The sequence below is a fragment of the Myotis daubentonii genome, chromosome 10, assembly GCF_963259705.1.
Source record: "Myotis daubentonii chromosome 10, mMyoDau2.1, whole genome shotgun sequence".
Taxonomy (NCBI): Eukaryota; Metazoa; Chordata; class Mammalia; order Chiroptera; family Vespertilionidae; genus Myotis; species Myotis daubentonii.
In genome coordinates, this window is record NC_081849.1 from 31191052 (window position 1) to 31215514 (window position 24463).

General features: G+C 44.1%; 1 protein-coding gene and 1 pseudogene across 1 annotated transcript in view; one reads left to right on the forward strand and one right to left on the reverse strand.

The window, feature by feature from the left end:
* The window catches only part of KIAA1549 (KIAA1549 ortholog), a 129763-nt gene that overhangs the window by 62331 nt on the left and 42969 nt on the right, over window positions 1-24463 (reverse strand). The window contains exons 2-8 of the mRNA XM_059711921.1: window positions 14786-17500; window positions 11852-11940; window positions 10632-10809; window positions 9209-9339; window positions 6689-6872; window positions 5410-5469; window positions 3842-3990 (exon numbers count right to left, since the gene is read on the reverse strand). Coding sequence (XP_059567904.1) covers window positions 3842-3990; window positions 5410-5469; window positions 6689-6872; window positions 9209-9339; window positions 10632-10809; window positions 11852-11940; window positions 14786-17500 — 3506 coding nt within the window. The remainder of the gene's footprint in view (window positions 1-3841; window positions 3991-5409; window positions 5470-6688; window positions 6873-9208; window positions 9340-10631; window positions 10810-11851; window positions 11941-14785; window positions 17501-24463) is intronic.
* LOC132211435 (guanine nucleotide-binding protein G(I)/G(S)/G(O) subunit gamma-5-like) lies at window positions 1398-1910 on the forward strand (annotated as a pseudogene).

Here is a 24463-nt window from a genome sequence, read left to right on the forward strand (position 1 = left end):
AGCAGGAAATCCTGCCATTTATAACAACATGGACGGACCTTGATAGCATTATGTTAAGTGACATAAGTCAAAGAAACATACTGTATGATCTCATCTATATGTGGAATCTTAAAAAAAAAAAAAAAAAGGCAACTCACAGAGTAGATTGGTGGCTTCCAGAAGCTGGGCTTGAGGGAAATGGGTACAGGTTGTCAAAGAGAACCAACTTCTAGTTTTATGTCTGGGGATCTAATATACAGCATGGAGAATGCAGTTAATGATACTATGCTGTATACTTAAGAGTTGCTAAGAGAATAGACCTTACCTGTTCTTAACCACACACACACATACACAAAAGTAACTGTGAGCAATGGGAGTATTAACTAACTAACCTTACTGCGGTAATCATTTCACAATATGTACTTATGTCACATCATTACATTGCACACCTTAAACTTACACAATGTCCTACATCAATTGTATCTCAATCAAGCTGGGGAAAAAATCTCATAAATACATAATTTGCCGGATTAAATAGTACTTCGATTTGTTCCAAAATCTGTATCTCTCTGGTGTTCAGGGTAGTCCTTTACATTAGCACTTCAGAAATTGGTACATTTGATAGGTCACAGTTTTACATAAATAGAGTTTTCTATTCTGTGCTATTTCTCTTATTAATATGCAATCAGACTCCAGCAGGACGCTGACTGGTGTTCTGAGTAAGTGATCCACTGTGACTCCAAGCCCTCTATTTCAGACACGCAATTAGAACCTTTGGTCTCTGCACCTGCTATTGGCAAAAGAGCTGCCACTTTTCTAGCCACATGTGCAGGGCTGTAACACTGCCTTGCACTCCAGACACGGCTGCTGGACTCCCTCACCACTGGAAACTTCTGGTCAATCAACAACTTCATGATTTCACTGCGAACACCTTCTTATATAAAGATCCTTAACAACACGGGTCCAAACCCTCATCCCTGGAGAAACCGTTCTTTATGCCTCTCCATCCTGAAATGTGCTCATCGGTCCTGCCCTCTGTTTGGTGTTTCTAGGCCAGTTCCCTGACCACTTCTGTTTCCTAACCACCTACTCCTGTCCCTGAGTGGTATTAATTTTTTATTAGTCTTCAGGATGACTATTAACAAAGGGCTACTAAAAAGCAAATCTACTGGGGAGAGGGAGTGGTTGGGGGGGGGGGTGTCAATCGGGGGAAAAGGAGACATATGTAATACTTTGACCAATCAAAATTAAAAAAAAATAAAAAGCAAGTCAATCACAGTCAGTAAAAGCTCATTCCAGCATCTTTTTGGGTGACCTCTTATCAGACTCCTAGCGGGAATCCATGCAACCACGGTGTGACAGAGTCATCATTTTGGGCAACATTTTCAATTTCATTTTTAACATTATTTTCTGCTGCCCCGCCATCTGGCCCCCGCAGACCTGCAACCCGCTACCAGCCAATCTGCCCGGCGCTCGCATGCACCATGTCTGGTTCCTCCAGCGTCACCGCTATGAAGAAAGTGGTTCAACAGCTCTGGCTGGGGGCCGGGCTCACCGCGTGAAGGTTTCCCAGGCAGCTGCAGATTTGAAACAATTCTGTCTGCAGAATGCTGACCTCCTGCTGACTGGAGTATCTTCAAGTACCAATCCCTTCAGACCCCAGAAAGCTAGTTCCTTCTTGTAGTAAAATGAATTTTGAAGGCGTTCTAAACCACTTTTCTTGAACTGGTGAATAGTCAGAGAGCTAAATCTGAAGCCTGTACAAAAAGCTTACCCTATAACATGTGTCATACTACACAAACTTCTGCTTTTGTTAGTCCTTAACATCTACCTCTCTGAATTTTCATGAATTTCTATTTCACAAGAATGATTATTTTATATACACTGGCAGCAGCATACAAATAAAATACTTAGTATAAAAAATTATTTTCTGATTAAAATCACATGTTCACTATAGAAATTACATGTTCATTGGAGAAATTTCGAAAAGCACGAAGGAAAATATATAATGAATAAAATGAAAATCACCTCAAATTCAACCAAAGAAAATCACTGTAAATATTTTGGCATATTTCCTTCCATTAATTTTTTCATGGATTTTACATTAACATTTGGATTAAATTGCATACATTCTTTTACAGCCTCTCTTTAAGATTTTTCTATATTGCTCACTAATTTAAAAAAATGACAATGGCTGCACTATATTCCAACATATAAAAGGTCACGACAATTTATTTACCCATTCCCCAGATGCTGGACATTTAGATTGTTTTAATACTTTCACTTTTACAAACATGTCTGAAGGGTCCTGTGCTCTGCACTTAAGTCCTTGTCTCAAATGCAGATGAGAAGCAGGGCACGGTTTCTAAGCAACCCATCAGATGGCACCGTTACCATGGGGTAGTTTGGTTAATGTTCACAAATCCAATATTCCTTATGGAGCCTTCCAATCTAATGTAGCACCTCATCATGTCATCTGATGGTGCTTTATAACTGCATTATGTGCATTTATTAACCTCTACCCAGACCTTGAGTTCTGTGAAGCCAAGGTTACTGAATAAGGCCAACCTTTTATAATTTATTTTCATTTTTATTTATTTTATATTCATATATATTTGTTTTATAGTTATATTAATTACCATAATATTACTCTCAATTTTTATTAGTTTTTGAGTTCCTCTGTATTCATTTTTTTTTTTAATCCTCACCCAAGGATATTTTTCCATTGTGTTTTTTTTTAAATACATCCCTATTTATTTCAGAGAGGAAAAAAGAGGCAGAGAGAGATAGAAACATCAACGATGAGAGGGAATCATTGATTGGCTACCCCCTGCATGTTGGTCCGAGCCCGCAATGCAGGCATGTGCCCTTGACTGGAATCAAACCGGGGAGCCTTGGGTCCGCAAGCCAACGCTCTATCCACTGAGCCAAACCGACTAGGGCAAGTTCCTCTGTATTCTATTGCATCCAGCAAAGGAACTATTTTAGAAACCTAACCACCACTTCTGTGGGAGGGGAAATAAAGAGCAATGCTTACAGGGGAAACCTGGTAAAAGAGTTGGGGGCAATGATGCTACTAGCTCTAGGCCAACAATCCCCCACCAACACAAGCATCAGTTCTCCATTCTTCTCTCTAATGCTCCTAAACCATCAACCTCCCCACCCTGACATGTCTGGGTTCCACCCTGGTTTCCTGTCTGGAATGCCACAGTTCTAAATATCCCATTTTCCTAGCTCTACAAGCAGCAGTTGGTAAAGGAAAAATCCAAAATAACATTAATGCACATTGAGATGGAATATACCTCAGCCCCAACCTCCAACTCACTGTGAGCCTGTGCACTTTAAAATGGGTCACTTTTTGACTCAAATGAATCTGTCATTTGTAACCTCTCTGCCAAGTTACAGGGTGAAGAACATTTGAGCAATGCGAGACAGCCGGGGGGGGGGGGGGGGGTAGCTAGAATACAGGGCAGAACATTTTCCTCTTTCCGATCTCTTATGGCCTGTTCCCGATGAATGGTTCTCTCTACGATGCTATGAGTAACATTACCATTCTACAACTGATTACATTCTGGGTATTAAAAAATTACTTTTTGAAAAATAAGGTCATCTGATGGCATGACAATCCACTAACACAATTCTTCCACTGTGCTCCCCATAACATCCATTCCTGTACCAACCCCTTACTGAGGACTCAGGAAATATTTGTCTAAGACTCTAGTTGAACTGAAATGCTACCCCATTCAGTTGCCACCTTACTATAGCAATCCACCTCAGTCAGAATTTTCTCCTTTGCATGAAAATACGGGACAGTGTTAGCCTGCTCTCTCTCCTCCCCTCCTCCTCTGGCCCCCCTGGGTACCTGCACCACGCTGTTCCCGGCAGCCACGGTGGCCCTTCTCCACATCCGCCTCCGGGTGGAAACCTCACTCAGCAGCTGGGCCAGTTTGCGCTCCATCTCAGCTTGAAACACTTCATTCTGGAGCTGCTTCTCAACGACGCCCAGGAGCACTACATTTAAATGGAAACACACACAGGCCCCTCAGTGAGTTGGCGGTGGCAGAAAAAACAGGTGAGTGTATAAGAGAAAGTAGCATAGGGTTACTGTAGAATGCCAATCCCTAGAGCAGCGATTTTCAACCTTTTTCATCTCTCATGGCACACATAAACTAATTACTAAAATTCTGCAATATGGCAATCTGAAAAAAATAATTAGTATAATTTTGATTCATTCACACCGGATGGCTATTGTTGTGTTGGCTGTTGTCAGTTTTTTACTTGACAATTTAAGGGAAAAGAGGTCAGTGCCCCTAACTAAATAGCATGGGTGCTGCAGGTTTTAAAAATTCTTGCGACGCCCAGGTTGAAAATCGCTGCCCTAGAGAGGAGACATTAAAAAGGGGGAAAGCGAGGGAGAATCCCGGAAGTGCTGCCCACGAGTCTTGTCTACAGTTCCCAGCTCCCCGTGCTACAAGGGCTGGTGGCCAGAAGTCCCAGAAACTCAGCAATGCACAGGGGCTCGGTGGCTAAGAGGGCCTGCACAAGATCAAACATTTTGCACTTATTTTCAAAATTTCTGGAAATGGTTTACGTTCATATCTTGTCTCATAAATTGACTCAAGATAAGGTGCCTGTCTTCAGACATCTGCTGTAAACAAGATTATCTAAGCAGACAATCTGCCATATTTTCTGTTCAGCCAGCACTGGCTCAAATCCCCTGAGACAGGACCACGGGCAAGTCACTGAACCGCTATGAAAACTATCTGGAAAATGAGGCCACGGTACCAGGCAGAGGTGGGGCCTTTCCATGGCATGTTGTATGTGAAGCAAGAAGGACTAGCAGGTATGGGAACGCAAAATGGTGACTGTCACCACCTATGTGCTTCCTCCCATGACTAGCTCCTCCCAGTGCTGCTCACACACTGGGCACCAATGAGCAGCTTACTACCTCTTACACTTTTGTATAACCAGGTGAGGAAGTCTCATTTGGCAATGCCATAGCTGTAAATATCTGACCCAGGTCGCCAAGACTTTTAAAAAGGCTTCTTATTTGCTCACCAAGTTACCTTCCTTGTCCTTATAAAACCAAACAAATAAGGCTTTTAGAGAAAGAAAGAAAAAAACAAAAAAGATCCTTGCTTCAGCACCTCATCCTATTCTGGGTCAGAATACTGTTAATTCTGGTTAGACTGCCCTGGACTTGATATATGAATTTTAGAGGGAGCCAACCCTTTTTGGGCCATAACTCAGTGGGACACGTTCCACAGTCAAATATGAATCCCTTTCTCATTCATTCTTTGCCAAGAATTTAAAGTACACTTTGCCCTGAATTTAGGACTGAGAAACAGGAAAGGCAGTATCATTCTTAATATCCCTGCACAGACTTCTTCTTATTACAGTTCCCAAAATATGGTGTCACGTTACACATACCTGTTCTTACCCACGAGGACTTCAACAACTGAGACAGGTTGAGCTGCGGGTACTGGAAGGCTATAAAAAGGAAAGGGTTAGGGAAGGAGACCAGGGTACTGGAAGGCTATAAAAAGGAAAGGGTTAGGGAAGGAGACCAATCTGTAAAAAACATGCTTGCCACAGTCAGAAAGGAAACACCGGGTAAGTCACAAGGGACTGCCTTTCCTATGTGATTGAGCACTAAATATGGAAGAAGAAAATGCCCGACTGGTGTGAAGGTGTGGACAGTGAGCAGTCTCGGAGCACATTAGTTTCACGGAGAAAGAGGGACAAAATGAAATGAAGGGCTTGCTCCAGTGACATCGTGGGACACCGCGTCCCAGGATCACCCGCACCATCCCCTTGAAAAGCCATTGCTCCAGAGCAGTGAGTTTTCACACTGTGTTCCTCAGGGCCCTGGGTTTCCCAGCAGTGACTCCGGGCCAAGCGACCCTTGTCTGGCTTGCGTGGGACAGGCCTGGCGTCCACCTATCATCCAGCGTATTATTTTACCCCCATCGTCACACACACAGCTGAAAGTTGCTCGATGTAAATAACAATTATGTCCCTGTCTACTGCTTCACTTGACATGTTATCCTTTAGCATTTAATTAACAGTACACTAAATACAGGAAGAATCACTAGACTATCTGGCTGTTCCATTTTGAATTTTTTTTTTTTTTTTTTTTTTTTTTTTTGGCCTGACTTCAACTCTGGAATCTACTGCTTTTTTTGCTTTGGAAGTAAATGTCTCTTCCACCCACAACCCCCTCCCTTTGCACTGTGAATCTAATTGCGGAAGAAAAGTTTTGTTTTGTTTGTTTAAGTCTCACTGTTTTGGGGGTCTAGTTTTACGGGCTTTGACAAATGCATAGAGTCACGTAACCACCACCACAATAAAGATGTAGAACAATCTCATTGCCCTCCCCGGCCAAATTGCCTCCTGCTACCCTTTTTGTGATCTAGCTTTCCTCCCACCCTCATCCCTGGCAACCAGAGATCTGTTCTCCACCCTCTTTTCACCTTTTGCAGAACTGGCCTAATCTTTAATAGCACCCCATTCCTCTCAACAGAGAAAAAAACCGAGGCCCAGGGTGAGGAGGGCTCTGGAGGCCCACCCTGGCTTGATTCTGAGACGTTCCAAAGGTATCTGGTTTATATTCTGGATTTCGGCTAAACATTTCATTTGAGAAAAAGCGGGCCACCAACAAAATGCTCGCAGCCGCATTCCCAGCGCTGTCCAGGAGAGCAGTACTCACGTTCGGCGATCTGGAGCACCGGGTACCCCAGATAGAAACTGAACTCCACCACACTCAGGTTCCTGAGCAGCTCGCTCACTTGCGTCCCATTCCAGAACCCCTGCGTGCCTTTAACAGCAAAGATGATGTTCACGGGGCCCCGGCGAGGCGCCACCCTGGGAGAGCCCACAGTGATATTCAAGATCTGAAAGAAGGAAGTCAAAAGCAGTTTCTATAATAAATGAAAACAGACCGCTGAAAGCTTGACTATAATTTCTCTCGTTGATTTTTTTTCTCCCCAAAAAGAGGGTACATTTTTGGCCCTAGCCATGTGGCTCAGTTGGTTGGAGCATTGTCCTGTACACCAAAAGGTTGCAGGTTCAATTCCTGGTCAAGGCACACATACCTAGGCTGTGGGTTCAATCCCCAGTAGGGGGCGTGTACAGGAGGCAACTAAGTGATGTTTCTCTCTCACCTCTCTAATCCATCCATCTCTCTCTCTCTCTCTCTCTCTCTCTCTCTCTCTCTCTCTCTCTCTCTCTCTCTCTTCCCTCCACCCTGCCCAAATCAATAAACATATCCTTGGATGAGGGTTTAAAAAAAAAGACGGAACATTTTTAAAGGAAGAGTAACGGGTTTCAATGTCCTGGTTCCCTTTTGCAATACTTTAAATCCTCAGGATAGTGAAAATGTTTTTACATTAAGTGATGAACTGAGCACATGTGTGTATAGTCCCTTCCTCTCCCCCTCCCATCCTAGAGCCCACAGAAAGAACAGTAAAGCTGAACAAAGAAGTGTAAGTCCATAACGGCACTGAGAATGGAAGAAAACCTGAGATTCTGTCAAATTTCTGGAAAATGGAGAGGATGGGATCATGCTGATATAAACCAGAACGGAGTGACCAAGACCCAGAACACACACAGGCTCAGGCTCCACAGTTGGGATCCAGAAGAACCCAGAGTCTGCTGCCATAATTAATTAAAGGCTGTGTGCCCAGGAGCCCAGTCCATTTCCTCCCTCCTCTTTCCTTTCTAATAGCCACACCCAGGACAACACAGAGATGCTAATAGCAGCCACGTCTCCACCAAAATAGCTCAAAGCACTGCTCCCTAAGGACAATGAGCTCCCTGCCTGAGAAGACGAGAGATCTTACCCACGGTCAGAACCCTAAGCAAGGGTCGGTAGTGTCCACAAGAGACAAAGAAGGAGAGACAATGAAAGAAAAAGCAGCTCTGCCTTGAAAAATACAAACACGCTCCATCCCCGGGCACAACTTCCTTTTCTTGCACTGGTGGCAGGGGTCCCCGTCTGCTGTCTCTGACCACTCATGGCCCCAGAGAGAAGCCCACCACCAACAGAGTCTGCCCAGTGCCCAGTGTTCCACTGAGTCTCCCATCAGGACACAAGGGTGACAGAGAAACAAACCCAACAGCGGAAGGGGAAAGCCAAATGAGCTGCCAAAATTAACCACCTGCTCCTTCATTCCAACACCAACCAACCAATGGTCTCCAGGCATTTACAGAAAACCGATAGCACGAAAGCAAAGAGCCAAGACTGACACAGTACAATGGCTGCAAAGAAAATAAAGATAACCCAGCAAACAGAAGACAACTTTATTTTAAAAATATATTTGTACTGATTTCAGAGAGGAAGGAGAAGAGAGGGAGAGAGGGAGGGGGAGAGAGAGAAACATCAATGATGAGAGAGAATAATAAATCGGATCGAGCCCACAACCCAGGCATGTGCCCTGACCGGGAATGGAATCCAAAGACAACTTTTAAAAAACACTAATGTTCTCAGAGACTTTCAAGGTGACATTATATCCTCATATGAGAGAATCCTGAATCACTGCAGGAAAGGCTGAAATAAAAAAATTTTATGAAGGAGCAAAGAACAATGAAAAAGTGATGGCTGAAAGAAAATTCAATAGAGAGATTGAGTAACATAATAAACACAATTGAAGAGTAAATGAATGACCTGGAGGACAAAGTTTAGAAAATCTGTAAAAATAGGGAATTATAAAAGAGATTAAAAACATAAGAGGTATGAAAAGTGAACCCAGGAGCACCAAAATCTATTTACTACGAATTCCAGAAAGAGAACACAAAGAAGATGGAGGAAAAAACATCAAAGAAATATAAAAATATCAGCAGTTTCCATATAATACATACAACGCCTGTTCTTTGATCAGTAGCTAGCCTCTCTGTTTTTAAGGGAAGCACTGCCTTCCTGGTATGCCACAATAGGGAACAACAGTTTATTTAGGCATTACCCCCACTGGATATGCTACAGGTTGATATGGTTCCTTTTTAAAACATTCTTGAATCTCCTGCATATACTCATCTCTCCTCAGCTCACCAGATCTGAGCTCCCTGGTTATGCTACTCCAATGCCAAGAAAAGAGATCAACCCAGATCCACGTGAATGGAATTCCCTCCACTGGAGCGAATTAACAAGGGTTAAGTGCAGCTCCTTTCGAAACATAAAACTAGCCTCTTTAAAGGCTAAAGCACCTTGTTCTGCATCCAGTGCTGTTCTCACCTGCACTGTGAGGTTATACGTGCCCTGGTGGTGTTTCCTCACTTCGGAGAGCGCTATCATCAGGCCTTTCTCGATGCGCTGGGTGAAGTTACAGAAGCCAGTATCCACGCTCGGAGGCACAAACTGAAGGACTGAAAGAAATCACAGGCCCATGAACGAGGCATTTCTTTAGTATCAAGGAGTAAGGAGAGGGAGAAATAGTATCTAAATCAACTAATTCATCCATAAACAGGGTTAAGTTCTACGATGTGTTATTTTTTATGCATATGTCATGGAACTGCAGAAAGCCATCTCCGCTACAAACAAAAATATGCAATGTGAAGGTGACGTTATCATTTTTAAATGAGAAAATATTTGACTGAAACATTTCAAAATATATATGAATTAGAGATGAATTCTTAAGTATTTATGGGAAAATGACATGATATCTGGAATTGCTTTAAAACACTCTACCTTCCTCAAAAAAATGTGTGAGAGATAGATGAAACAAAATTGGGAAAATGTTGATAATTTCTTAAGCTTAGTGATGGTCATATGTGGGCTTAATATGTTATTCTATTTTTTGTATGTTTGAAAAGTGTCCATAATAAAAAGTTAGACATGATAGTAAAGAATTACTGTGAACTTTGTGGAGTGTGATAATGATATTGACAGATAAATGTATATGACATATATATGTATATATGGATGCATGTATGTGTGTGTGTGTACATGTATTTATGTATATATGTTTAATAATCCTTCTCTTTTCGAGACATGGGCTGAAATATTTATGAATGAGATGATATGATGTCATAATAAAATAATGTAAGATAGTCTCAAGACTGATTCATGTTGTCACAAATGGCAGTATTTCAGAAATAAGTCAGACAGAAAAAGTCAAGAACCATGATTTCACTCATATGGATATAAAACTGAAAGCAACAAATCAACAAACAAGAAGAACAGATAAACAAAATTCATAGACACAGACAACAGCATGGCAGTTACCAGAGGGAAAGGGGGTTGGAGAGTAGCAAAGGATAAAGGGGTGATGGATGGAGATTTGATTTTGGGTGGTAGGCACACAATGCAATATATAGATAATATATCACAGAAGTGTACATTCGAAACTTATAATTTCATTAGCAAATGTCGCCCCAATAAATTTAATGAAAAAACAAACAAAATAATGTAAGAGGAGGGATGTAGATGGGAGTGTGGATATAACAAGGAGTTGAAAATTGTTGAAACCGTATGAGAGGTGCAAGGGGTTCATTAAACTATTCTGTGTACTTTTGTATATGCTAGAAATTTTCCGTAATAATAGTTTTGAAAATTTAAATAAATTTTTAAAAATCTTCCCCAAATTAAAAAAAAAAAACTTCTAAAAAAAAGTGAAATTCTATTTACAAGTCAAAACAATTATGGACAGTGTGCTCACCCGTTTGAACTTGGAACCTGGACTCCGGCACAAGGAAGGAAGGTTTCACAGCCAGGATTAAAGGAGTTTGGTCGCGTACAAGTTTACTGTTTATAAGCACATTTATGACTGATATTGCCGTGTAAACGAAAGGACCAGATGTTACCAGAAAAGTGAAGTCAGCGAACAGTTCATAAACCTATGAAAATAAAGAAGACAAAAGATAATAATTATCAAATTATCTAACCAAATTACCATCAACCACATGTACAGGAAATTGTACTGAACAGAAAAAATAATAAAGTAATGTAAAAAAATAAATAGCTGGTTTTAAACGAAGAGCTAGTGCTTCACAGACATTCAAAATTTTATTTTAGTAATTACTTTTGCACATCTGCTATCCTTCTCAAAAATAGCACAGAATTACAAGAGCAAGGACAATGAGAAAGAATAGCCAGCAATATGAACTGAATAAGGAGTTATGGAGAATTCAAAGTGTTTGCTGTGTTTAACCCACATATAAAGAAATAGTTATCCTATTGAGCAGTGTTGTCCAAAAGAAATATGTGAGCCCCGTATGCAATTTTAAAGCTTCTAGGAACCACATTAAAAAAACACAGAAAGAGGTGAAATTAATTTTAAAGACATTTTACTTAACCCAAGACATCTGACATATCGTTTCAATGTAAATTATTAGTGAGATATTTTACTTTCCTTTTTTCACTAAGTCTTTAAAATCCCATGGTATTTGGCACTGACAGTCCACCTCAATTCAGACAGCCCCATTTCATTTGCTCAGTAGCCACATGTGGCTCGTGGCTCGTGGCTCCCACTGGGAAGGTGAGGGGTCTCAGTGTGGCATCAGAGCTCAAGAGGGGAGAGGAGGCATTAGCACAGTACCCACCATAAGACATCTGGAAATTTACCTCTGTCTCATTGAATGTACAGAAACGTGGATAGGCACTCTCTCTAAAATCTAATGTAAACTCTACTCCCAGTCCTTTCATGTAAATCAAGAGAAGCACAATCGTTAGGGTCAGCACCCCAAACTCTGGTCTTGGAGCCCCTTTGTTCCAACTCTGCCAATACAACCCTCTAATTGGGCCAGGATTAGTCCATTAGAGGGATACGTTGGCAGAGTTAGGGAAGGGAGGGAAGAGAGGAAAGAGAGCGTTCCACGACCACTATAACGCTGCCTTCACCTGGGCTCTGGCGTCAGCCTCTCCGCCGCAGGGACTCACCTTGAGCTCCACGGGGCGGTTGAAGTGAATCCTCAGCACCTCCTTGATGGACGTAATGATGTACTCCTGCACGGCTCTTCTGGCCAGCACTGCAGAGCGAAGCCAACACCCACACCAGGTTAGTGTCATCCCCCTGCTGGGCCCCAGGCAGAGCCAGTGCTGTGCCAAAGCGTGGTAGTGGCTCCAAAAGTCGTTTTGTAAATAAGGCCCCGACGAGGAAAGAACACAGTGGACCTTGAAGGCACCACCGGGTCACCAGGTCAACCATGCACAGCATCAGCTCGACATGCTAAGAAAACCCTCCACCCCTTGCCTCCGTGGGTGAGACCAGGAATCAGACTCTGTGGCCCAGCCAGGGGCAGAGAGCATGGAGGTCTCATGTTCAACAAGAGTCGAGTTCCTTCAGCATCTCATAAACGTCCTAACAAAACGGCGTTATTCAAGGTGCTGTTAATATTACTCTGAATAGTCCCCATGACCCACGACCATATCCTCCATCTTCTCAAATTAATCAGAGTAAGATCTAAAACTGCAACATTGGGATATGAGTGCAATAATCTTTGGGGAAAAAGGATTATCAACCAAGACCTTATGGTGTCTCCAAATTCCTCAGAGCCATTAGAGATGAGAAAGAGCTCCTGAGGAGGCCTGGGGTGGGCCACCCCTGGGTGAGAAGGGCAGCCTCACCCCAGACTGGATACGTGTGGTCAGCGTCTTCCTACGAGTCCATCGTGAACCCACGGAGATTACTCTTACTTATTACAGAGGGTTCTCTACAAGAACCCTTCCAGAGGACACAGAATCACCTCAACCCTCTTTTTCTCTGATACATAATTACAAGAAAACAAACAAAAAACCCAGGTTCAAATCTAAATGAAGATCCTAAATGAGAGGACACTTTCCGTGAGTTACAATTATCACTGAGAGCGGAAGACGGCACTCATCTCCACTTAAAAAATACCACGTAACAGAGTGGACACTTCTGCACAACTCTGCACATTTACTACAACGGTTCAAGTGTACATTTACAATGCGTGAATTTTACACTATTAAAAATACATGCATCCCTGCCCAGCCTGTGTGGTCCAGTGGTTGAGGGTCGACCTATAAACCAGGAGGTCACACTTTGATTCCTGGTCAGGGCACATGCCCAAGTTGCAGGCTCAATCCCCTGTCGGGGGCGTGCAGGAGGCAGCTGATCAATGATTCTCTCATCATTGATGTTTCTTTCTCTCTCTCCCTCTCCCCCTCCTCTCTTTGAAGTCAATAAAAACTTAAAAAAAAAAATACATGGATCCCTAACAAAGGATATCAAACTCCTTAAATGTATGTCATATATGAAAGTTAAGCCATGCTACATATATTTGATATTCTGAGCGGTATTTCTAAAATGGTTTCTAATTATCTGTAGAATAATAAGTTCTGAAAGATAGAGTAGAAGTATCATAAATTTCATAGAATCCGAGAGATAAATAAGCTTTCAGTAGTTATTTTAATAAGCTCCTTGTAACTGTCCACTTTGTGGCTACTGTGCAACAATTTTGTAGGAAGGAAAGAAAGTATCATGTCTATTAGAAACCCTTCTCTCCCTCCTCTGGAGGGCTGGAGTCCCGAAAATGAAAGTTCACCACTTTGTCCCAACCTCCTTTCCCGCCTTATCACCTCCGTCTAATTACCAGCCAAACTGAATATCCTTGGGCTATCTGACCTCTCTCCGCGTTCACACTCTCAACCTGGAGGACACTTCCTTCCATCTGCAGGTGACAGCCTTTCACTCATCCTTGAACGCGACCTCCAGTTCACAGTCTTCCACATCCGTCCCTGATTATCCCACACAGTCACTCTTCTACAACTCTGCCTCAGCCATTCCCAACACAGCTGCCAAGGAAACATGGCTCAGCATCCGCCCCACTAGACGCTAAGCACCTTGCGGGGTGGGACCAAGCCATTCATCTCTATATCCCGGAACGCTTCCAAAAGTACTTCACGCACGCTCAGTGCTCCATCATTACCTGTCACGTAAATTAACAAATGGCTGCCTCATTTGGGGAGGGCGGAGCTGGGAGACCGAAGGCTTCAGCTACCCCCAACCCTCTCGGAGGGTGGCAGCACCCCCAGGGTGAGCAGAGGACACAGGGCTCACGTCACTCAGCCTGGAGAACCAAGACCCAGCATGTTCTCCTCCTTCCCCACCTCCACCTCTCCCTGTTCCTCCCTTCCTGTCCACTCCACTGCTCCTCTACCTCTCCTGCCATCTCCTTCCCCTTGGTTCATTTCTACCCGTCGTCCCCATCAAAGTCAACACGCACACACACACACACACACAGGCTGCTCATCAACAGTACATTGTACGTAAGTACATATGCATAGCTCACAGCCTTCATGCACGCCCTGTCGTTTCTCATGAAGAACAAGTCAGGGAGCCTGGTCCCGCAGGCCCGGTCACTAGACTGGCACAGACATGGCAGTGAACGCACACGGCTTCATGGGACAGGCAGCCACCCGTCGGCCAGTCACTCAGGTTTGTTTCAACCATGACTTCGAAGCATGAGTGATGAGGTCCAGAGACACATATCCTAGCAAAACTTCTAAGGTTTAAATCTTTTATTTATTCTTATTGCTACTACTAACTACAATAACATATTGTGAGGGTGCTCCTTATGCCAGGCACTGGGTTGAGTATTTTCTATGCGTTACAATGCAGTGGGTGCCAGTATCATCCTTATTTAATCACTGGGGAAACTGAGGCTTAGAGAAGCTAAATAACTGAAGAACTCCCAGGTGGTCAGCAAAGGAGTGAGGATTACTAACCCAAGAGATCTCTTGGCCTAAAGCCTACACGCTTTGCCAGGATGCTACATATCCCATAAGCATTTCAAACAGCATCTTAGAAAGATCACCCCGACCAAAAGAGAGGAGGAAGCAGGGCCTTACCAGTTGTGATCAAATAGGCATCAGGAATTGTGATATCGCACACATACGGCGGCCTGGTGGTGACCACTGCCGGAGTAGTGACCACGGCCTCGGGAGTGGAGGTGGACACAGGATGAAGGGACGGCAAGGGGAGGACTGTGCTGCTCTCGTGGGGATTCTGACTCTCAGGGGTGCTGTTCAGGATGATGTCGACAGCATCGTCAGGGGCAGTGCTGGCAGGAGATGTGCTCAGTTCAGTGGTTGTGTTCATCGGCAAATCTGTGGGTGTGAACGATGGGCCCACAAATACAGAATCTGTAGGTACAGGTGAGGGGAGCACTTCAGAAACAGCGGAGGATGCTGAGGACGGGGACATGGCGATGACCAATATTGTGGTGGTAGGAATGACCGTGGAGAAAGAGGGTAAGACAGACGCGTGATCACCCATCGCATTGATATCCCCATCGGAAGGCGCTGGAGTGGAAAAGAGGGATGATTCCGTTACAGGGGGTGTTGTCTGAAAAGCAGTCAGAAGTGACGCTGAGTGCGCTCCAGCAGTTGAAATGTCAAGGATGGGCTCAGAGCTGGAGGGCACCTGCGTGGGGACCGCCGATTCGTGGGGTACGAGTGAAAACTCAAAATAGGAGGTAGTTTCCGTGAAAACTGAGGTAAAACGGGCTTCAGAATCTGCCGGTGAAACGGTGGCTGCTTCAGAGAGCGTGAGAGACGTGGAGTAGAAGCTTGAGAGAAGCGACATTTCAGAGTAACTAGGCAGAAACGTGGATGCATTTAAAAGGAGGTCTGAACTCGGCCAGAGCTGAGAAAAGTCAAGGTTTGTGGAATTAGGAACAGAGAGCGGAGGTGACTGCAGATTGGGAGAGTCAGACAACATAAGTGTCTTGACCAAGGTGGGAAAGGCCTGAGCAAGGACGGTCGACACGTCACTTGACATCGGAGATGGAGACGCAAGTCCTTCTGGAGACAAAGGGGCCGAGCTGCTGAATTCCAGCGGTGGAGTTGAGGAAAAGCTGGATGCAAACCCCAAAGTCCTTCTGGTTTCGTGTTGGGAAGCACTGGCGCGTTCTCGGGCAGGGAAAAGCGGAGCCTCTACGGAAGGCTCCAAACCGTAAGACGTAAAAGGCGTCGGGTCTCCGGAAGCAAGTGATGGCGTGTTTTCATCGGCCGTGACGGAGAAAGACGAGTCGAGGAGAACACCAGGGACGGCCGAGGGAAACACAGCTGTCACACTGGGCGGCACTACTTGAGTTTCAATGGCAGAGACGGAGCCAGAGGAAGCAGGATCGAGTGACACTGGCGGGGAGGGGCCGTGGGAAGGATGCGCTTGTGTGATCCTGAAGCTCCTCCCGGCCACCTCGGCCGGAAGACCCATGCTTGCTTCTGAGATTTCCACAAACCGAGAAGAAAGTGGAACTATTGGTCTTGAGGGGAAAAGTAGGTTATATTCTTGAGGATCTTCCTCAAATTCAGAGACGTCCTCTGCTATGCTGCTCGGTGGAGAGGTGCTGCTTGGTGGAGGGATGCTGCTCGCTTCCCATACGGTCATGGTCTCAGCACTGTCCCCTGAGCCCCCTTCTTTCTCCACGAGGCTTGTGGACAGAACGTGCCGTGGTGATGCCATAGAGCAGGACCCGCACCACGTGTACGGTCTGAGTGGAGACGCTGGGCTCCAGACAGGAGTGTCGTCCGCATGGTCTGGAACCACTGAACTGCCAGGCAATTCGGATGCTTCCCTGGAATTGCCAGGAAGAACGGGGTCATATGAAACATCAGCTGACCGAGTAGAAAAGGACACAAATGCAGGAGGACTTGAAAACAAAGCTGAGTTTATGCTGCAGCTGCTGCTAAAAGCAAGGGCCATCTGGGATGTAGTTACAGTTGGAGATGTTCTTGGAGAGATGGTTTCTTTTAGACTCTGACTCAAAGCAGTGGTCCCATCAGGGTATCTGTCTGAACCCAGGGCCAGAACACCCTCTGGAGGCGCTGAGGCCTCCCCCGAGGGGGGGAATGGCTGAGTGAGGCCATCGCCTGACGGCTGAGGCACTGAAGATGTGGAGCTAAAAAGGAGGGTTTCTACGCCCTCTGTTCTTGAAGCCACGACCTCCAGCAAAGTCCTGCTTGATGAGCGTCCATAAGGGTCAGTAGGATAAAGCACCAAATTCCTACTAGGGGTTGGAATCATGGCCTCGGAAGCAAGAAAAGTTGACGGAAAAACACTGCAATGACTGGGGGAGTCAGCACACGTTGTCGGTTGTTGCATTGTGTCTTGCCAGGCGGACGTCACTTCTTCATCTTGTGAAGGAACAGTGGGCAATGGTGGCGTCAGCATGGAGTCTGCTGTTTCCTCGGGCAGCCCCGGGGGGCTGACTGTGACGTACTGTATCGGAGAGACCACGCGGGAGGTGGCCCACTGAGTCTCTGGCAAAAAGTTATCCATTTCATCGTCATCTATGACCACCTCGTTGCTCGTCACTGACACGGAATTTGCCACAAAGACGCTGTGATCTGCTGTACTTGGGGTCAGTTCTCCTTGGTTAAAAAAGGCTGTATCAAAAGTAGCAGCGGATGGAGAGGACATGAGGTGGGGAGGACTGCTCGGCTGGGACCCCGGGGCAGCCTCCGTTAAGGCCACGTGTGCAGTGCTGTGCGCGGCGCTCTCCTTCAGTGGGTGCTCCGCGGAGGGCGACGACGGGTTGTGCTGCTCCAGAGAGAGCTCGTCTACAAGGCAAACAAACGCTGGGTCAGCTGCCGGGCCAGTCACACTGCTCACCTTCTGACATAAACATCCACCCTCTGAGCCGATACCCACTCGCTGTGGATACCCATGATTCACAGACGTTAATTAGCTAGCTAATTGGAAGCCAGAAACGCCAGCATTACTGTCAGGGTAACATCTGCAAATACTCACACATTTGAGCTCCGGCTTTGCTTAAGCTCGTGTGTGCGCACACAATGGCATTTTTCCTCTTACTTTCTAATGCCACCACAGAATGCTGGGGTGGAGGAGGCCTTGGGAAATTGTCTAGTCCAGTGGTCAGCAAACTGCGGCTCGCGAGCCACATGTGGTTCTTTGGCCCCTTCAGTGTGGCTCTTCCACAAAATACCGACTTCTGCGCATGGGCCACGAAGTTTCAATCGCACTGTACATGTTCGCCCGCACATGGTATTTTGTGGAAGAGCCACACTCAAGGGGCCAAAGAGCCGCATGTGGCTCGCGAGCTGCAGTTTGCCAACCACTGGTCTAGTCCATTCTCTTGAAAGAGAGGTTCAGAGGAGGTACCTAAATCAAGTACATGCCATGCCCACCCGGACAGAGCGGCGCTGGAGTCGGACTGGAAGATTCCCGCCTTCACGCCAAGCCCATGCTCTTTCTCTTCCAGAGGGCTGGCTCTGGAGAGAAATGAACATGGCAACTCTGACAGCATCCCTCACTCCCCAGGTAAGAGAGTTCAACAGCTTCCTGGTTAGAGGGCCTTCCACATTTAGGCCTCGGGCGACCTCCAGGCTCAGCTCTTCCGGCTGCCTGCTCCAGGTTCACGCCTTCCCGACTATGCTCTGGCCAAATGAGCTGCCTGCTTTGCCTGAACCAAATTCTCTTTGGCTCAGTACTAGGTACGTTCTTGTCCCTCTGCCTGGAATGCCCTTCCCTGGCCCTACCCCCGGGCGATGCCTCCTAGTCCTGCAGAGGCAGCATAGATACCACCCTCCCTCCTCACGTTGGGTTAGTACCTCTCCCTACCTTCTACTCTCATAGCCCTCATCGTGCCCCAGTGAAATGAACGGTCGGCTCCTTGCAGGGTGAGCTTCATGAGGACAGGGACAGTGGATCTGTTTCCCTTACATAATGCAAGGGCCAATAAGCATCTGTTACATGAATGAACGAGTGGTCTCTTAAGACCAAGTTCTGATATGTACCAAAAGCATCTTATCCTCTCAAACTCTGGTACTCCCTGCCCTCGTGACAGCTCTCATTACCATGTCAGCAGTTTATGTGTCTCCACCTCTGATTCAGAGAAGCGGGACATGTGGTGGCCCAGGCCCCTGGGCAAGGCCCAGGGCAGAGGGTAGCGTCCACTGCAGCACAGGCTGGGGACTAAGCAGCTATCAGAACTCATGGCAACATCCTCCTCTCACTCATCCAGACAATCTGTCCGAACACAAGGATGTGAATTGGTATAGGGATAATCTTGAATTTGCTCTCTATTTTTCAAGAGTAAATTATTTCTATTCTATTCTTGGCAAAATGGCAGGCTAGCGAGCTCAAAGCCTTCCCACTTCATAACACTTAGTTATGGTTAATAAATCTCTAAAAACATCCTCTTACGGGACTGAATGAGCCTGTAAGGCAATAGGGGACATGGCTGAGTGTAGGAACAAAGCAGGAGCTGGATTATGGAGGTCATCGAACACTGAAGTCACCAGGTAGCCTAGAGCAGGGGTTCTCAACCTTCTGGCCCTTTAAATACAGTTCCTCATGTTGTGACCCAACCATAAAATTGTTTTCGTTGCTACTTCATAACTGTAATGTTGCTACTGTTATGAATCATAATGTAAATATCTGATATGCAGGATGGTCTTAGGCGACCCCTGTGAAAGGGTGGTTCAACCGCCAAAGGGGTCGCGACCCACAGGTTGAGAACCGCTGGCCTAGAGGGACACTAGACCAGGCAGCCTAACACTTAAGCCAGAGACCATCAACTTTTTCCATCTCATGGCACACACACACTAATTACTAAAATTCTACGGCACACATATCTATTTTTTGCAGATCTGACCAAACAATAGGTATAACTTTGACTCATTCACATAGGATGGCTATTGCTATGCTGGCTGTTGTCTTTTTTTTTTTTATTTGACAATCTAAGGGGAAAGAGGTCAGTGCCCCTGACTATTTAGCCAGGTATTGCAGGTTTTAAAAATTCTTGCAGCACACCAGTTGAAAATCGCTGGCTTAGGCCATGGAGGAAATGAGGGACATGTGTTGGGTCTGGACAAGTAAAGAACCAAGGGAAGACCATTTCTAAAATGTAGAGACCCAGGAAGTGCCACCGTCTCAGGGAAAGCATGAATTAGGACGAAAACAACCCATCCCTGAAAGGACAGCAAGAAAAAGTATCTGTCGCAACTGACTTTGTGCAGATACTTTACAAAAGTCTCCCCAAGTTTGGAACTTACTCTATTTGTATGGTCCAGAAAAGTATGTGCTGAGAATCATAATTTAAAATGGACCAGGTCTCCAACACCTATCCAAGCTAACATAAATCATCTCTAGAAAAACACACTCTCAAACCAGGCATCAAAATATTCTGCAGCTAAAACTCCAACAAATGATTGCAAAATTTAAAATTATAAAACACAAGGAAATAAGGTACTATGGAAAAAGTCAAGAAACCACCCAAAAGAGAAAACAACAACACACAAATAGTATCAAATCTGTAAAGACTTCAGATATTGGAATTATGGAATATATTTTTTTAAAGTATCTTACTACATTTAAAAAGAATAAAGACAGGACAAAAAACATGAGTAAGTAGCAAGAGACTATGAAAAGTGGCCAAAAATACTTGGGGCGGGGAGCAGGGGGGAAGACAAAGAACATTTAGAAATTAATATATATGTAATAATTTCTATTTTAAAACTCAATATACAATATATAATAAATAATAAACATAAATTTAGACATAGCTGAACAGAGATTTAGTGAACTGGAGAACAGATCTGAAAATTACTGAGAATGGAGCACAGAGAAATAAAAAAAGAGATACATATATATAAAAGATGAGATATATTTTTTTTAAAAAAGAGAGAGCGATGGAAGATAGAACGAGACAGTCCAACATACATTTGATCAAAGTTTTAAAAAGATGTGAATTGGGTAGAGACAATATTCAAAGAGATAACAGTAAGAATTGTCCAAAATTAATAGGAGACATGAATCCCATTCAGGAAGACCAAGAAATCCCAAGCAAGGTGAATGTTTTAAAAACCCAGACCTACTCACATGCTGATACCACAAGACACCAAAGAGAAAGAGAAATTGTAAATAAATGCAGTCAGAGCATAAGGAATGGCAATTGCACCATCAGATACCTACTTCACAGAACGAGGAGCCAAGTGACAGTGAAATAAAATCTTCAAAATGCTAAGAGAAAAAAATCTGACATCTTAGGTTTGAATAACCAGCAATACTCTCTATTTGTTAAAATAAAGACATTTTCAGAGAAGCAAAAAGTGGTTATACCAACAGAAGACCTTCAGTAGAGAAATCTGTCTAAACAAGGGTAATCCTCAACATCATTGATAGATTCTGCGACTTTAAGCAAAACAATGTTATCAATTTTACCATAGGCTAATGGATATAAACAAGAGTTAAATTCCTACAGCATCTCACCAACATTATAACAAAACAACAATGAACAAAACAATGTTATTTGAGGACCTGCTATACTTAAAGAGGAAAAATAATTCCAGAAGGAAAACCTGAGAAGAAGGAATAGAGAATAAATTATAAAGGCAGTGTGGTTAAATCTAAACAAATTCTGATGGTATAAATGAACAAATAATACCATATGATTTGTGAGGTTACAAAAAACATAATACTGAATTAAAATAGCTTATTACAATCACACCGAAGCTGGAGAGACATTCAGAGGTATTTTGACTCACTCTCACTAGCAAAGATGGAAATCAAGAGTAAAGATAAAATTCTGTGAATAGCTTTTGTGTATACTAAAATTTGTAAATGATATTTAGTCATACATTTATATAGATAAAATGTTTCTAGTTGGTTCCATTAGTATCTGAAAGTCACAAACTTACACCAGAAAAAAAGCTGCTTACTTTGAAGGGTCATATTCCTTTCTATGAAATATCTTTTAAAAATGGACAATAAAAGAAGAAAACCGTTTCTTAGAGATTTAAAGTTGTCTCGTGGCAATATTATGTGGCATCTGCTGTCTTCTATACAAGCTGGCTCTAGGGTTTCTTGTGAGTGTGCTTTTACCGTTTACCTGCCACATTCCAAGCTTGCGTAAGAGCAAACGTGATACTTACTACCCAAGGTAAAGCAGCAGCTGCTCTCTTCTATAGTGAAGGTTAAGGAGTTATACATTTAAGAAGTCATGAAATCAACATTCTGTCCAACCATGTAACAGACAGATTTGAATGTTTTCCGAAGGATAAAGCATTTGTGTTATAATTTATTCTGACATATAAGATCGGAACAGGGAGCGAGATTTCTTTTTAAATGAATCAGAAACATATTTCTAAGTGCACCAGAAGACTGCAAGAGATAAAATAACAAGAAAAAGCACCATTTAGCGGCTAATTTATGAGCCCAAGTATCTGATGTAAATTAGAATTCAATAACTGTCTTTGAAGAACAGGGAACAGGGAAGACAAAGTGGTTAAAAGAATGAAAAATTCTGAAACTTCCAATTAGGAAATTCGAGGTGTGCCAAGTGAATCCCCCCTCCACAACCCCCCCCCCCTTTTTTTTTTTGGCCAAGCTCCAAGAGAGACACCAGCACTGGAGAGACAGCAGCTGAAATGCCAGGGGAATTACTTCTGGAATTAATTCAGGAAGAGCTTAGAAAACCCAGGTGAGTCCCTCTCCCAGCAGAAAAGGCTTCAGGGACTCTAATTTCAAGCCCCGGAGATCAATTTTCAAGCTCTAAAGCGTTAGTTCACAAAAGGTTCTCTCTGTGTTCTCTCGGAGAGAAAGGAACAATGTTGGGGCGATACCAGTGCCCCTCAGACTTCTGAGTGCACACGAATGACATGGGGGCCCTTATTTAAATGCAGGGGCTGTCCAGAGGGGCTGGGGTGGGCGCTGAGCTTTCGTGTTGCTCCCAGGTGTGGGCGAGTCTGCAACCAAACTCTGAATAGCAAGTGCTGAGGCGCCTTCTCCCACACAGACCACACAACACATGCTTACTGGGTGCCTCCCTGATCCCTCATCCTGGGCTAGGGTCCTGCCATGCTGTTTCAGGGTAACAGGGCAGAAAGTGCCCTCCTGCCATGCTGAGCAACTGACTGAAAATTCACAAGGCAAACGCACAGAATGCACAACACCGAGGACGGACTTTGGTGACAGTGCTGTGTCCATGTAAAATCATGGATTGTAACAAACATATCACTCTGATGGGTGATGTCAACAATGGAGGAGGCTGAGCATGTGCGGGGGCGGGGGGTCCATGGGAAATCCCTGCACCTCGCCCTCAATTTTGCTATGAACCTAAAAACTGCTCTTAAACATATTTTTAAATATATATAATATTGAATAGCACCTGTAATTAAAAAATAGATTTAATTTGCCCTGGTGGGGTGGCTTAGTTCATTAGAGCATCCTCCCATACACCAAAAGGTTGTGAGTTCGATTCCACGTCCGGGTGTGTACAGGAGGCAACCACTAGATGTTTCTCTCCCGTTGATGTTGCTCTCTCTCTAAAGCCATATCCTCAGGTGAGGATTTAAAAAATAAATAAAGAGCCGAAGCCGGTTTGGCTCAGTGGATGGAGCGTCGGCCTGCGGACTGAAGGGTCCCAGGTTCGATTCCGGTCAAGGGCATGTACCTGGGTTGCGGGCACATCCCCAGTGGGAGATGTGCAGGAGGCAGCTGATCGATGTTTCTCTTTCATCGATGTTTCTAACTCTCTATCTCTCTCCCTTCCTCTCTGTAAAAAATCAATAAAATATATTAAAAAATAATAATAAATAAATAAAGATAAGTTTAATTTAAACATTTTAAAAATATATAAAGCATTTTAAAAGCTTTATTAAATATCTTTTTAAATGTTTTTAGAAGCTTTATTATATATAATAAGCTTTGTAATATATATAATACTCCATTATGTTATATTATACTTAATACTTTATGTTATATATATTATATTATATATATTATAAAGCTTATTATATATAATAAAGTTTTTAAAAAACACTTTTTAAAAGACAGAGAGATGCCTGTCTCTAGGAACTTGTTCATCTTACACATGCAAGATAATTTGGTATTTGACTTAACTTTTTTGTCGTATTTTTCTATTTGAAAATCTTCCCTACATATAATAGTCAATCATGGAGTCATGGACTTCTCAAGCTGAATGAATCCTTTAAGACCGTGGCCAAGCCCCACCCACTGCCAACAAGGCTCAAAGAGTTTAAGCTGACTTGCTTAAAATAGCACCAGGGGCAGAGCAGCCTGGAAAGGCAGGTTCCTAAATTCTCAGGGCTTGAACACTCTTTACACCACACCAATTAGTCAAATTAGTCCATTTCATTAAAATTGCTAATGAAGAAATTACGTTGCAAAGCGTGTTATATTATAACATAGCTGAGAGCACGCGCTCAGTTCTGTCGCTGAAACCTACAGGAAGGCCTGCATTTGGAGCTGTGAGCCCACCCCCACCCCCACCCGCACCCCCACCTCCACCTCCACCTGGGGACAGCTGGCAGCTGCAGGCATGGCACTAGGAAAACAAAGCCCCTCAGGGGGCTGGCCTCCGAAACCCAAGGGACAGCAGCATCAAAAACCTCTACAGGGCTTTACTTCAAACAGAACCATTATTTCCGCTTCTTTGCTAAACTGTGGAGTTTTCAGAACGTGATGAGCCCTCTCCACTCTGTGGACAGTGAGCCTCCCACAAAACAAGATCCCTTGGCGTTTCTAGGAGTTAAAAAAAC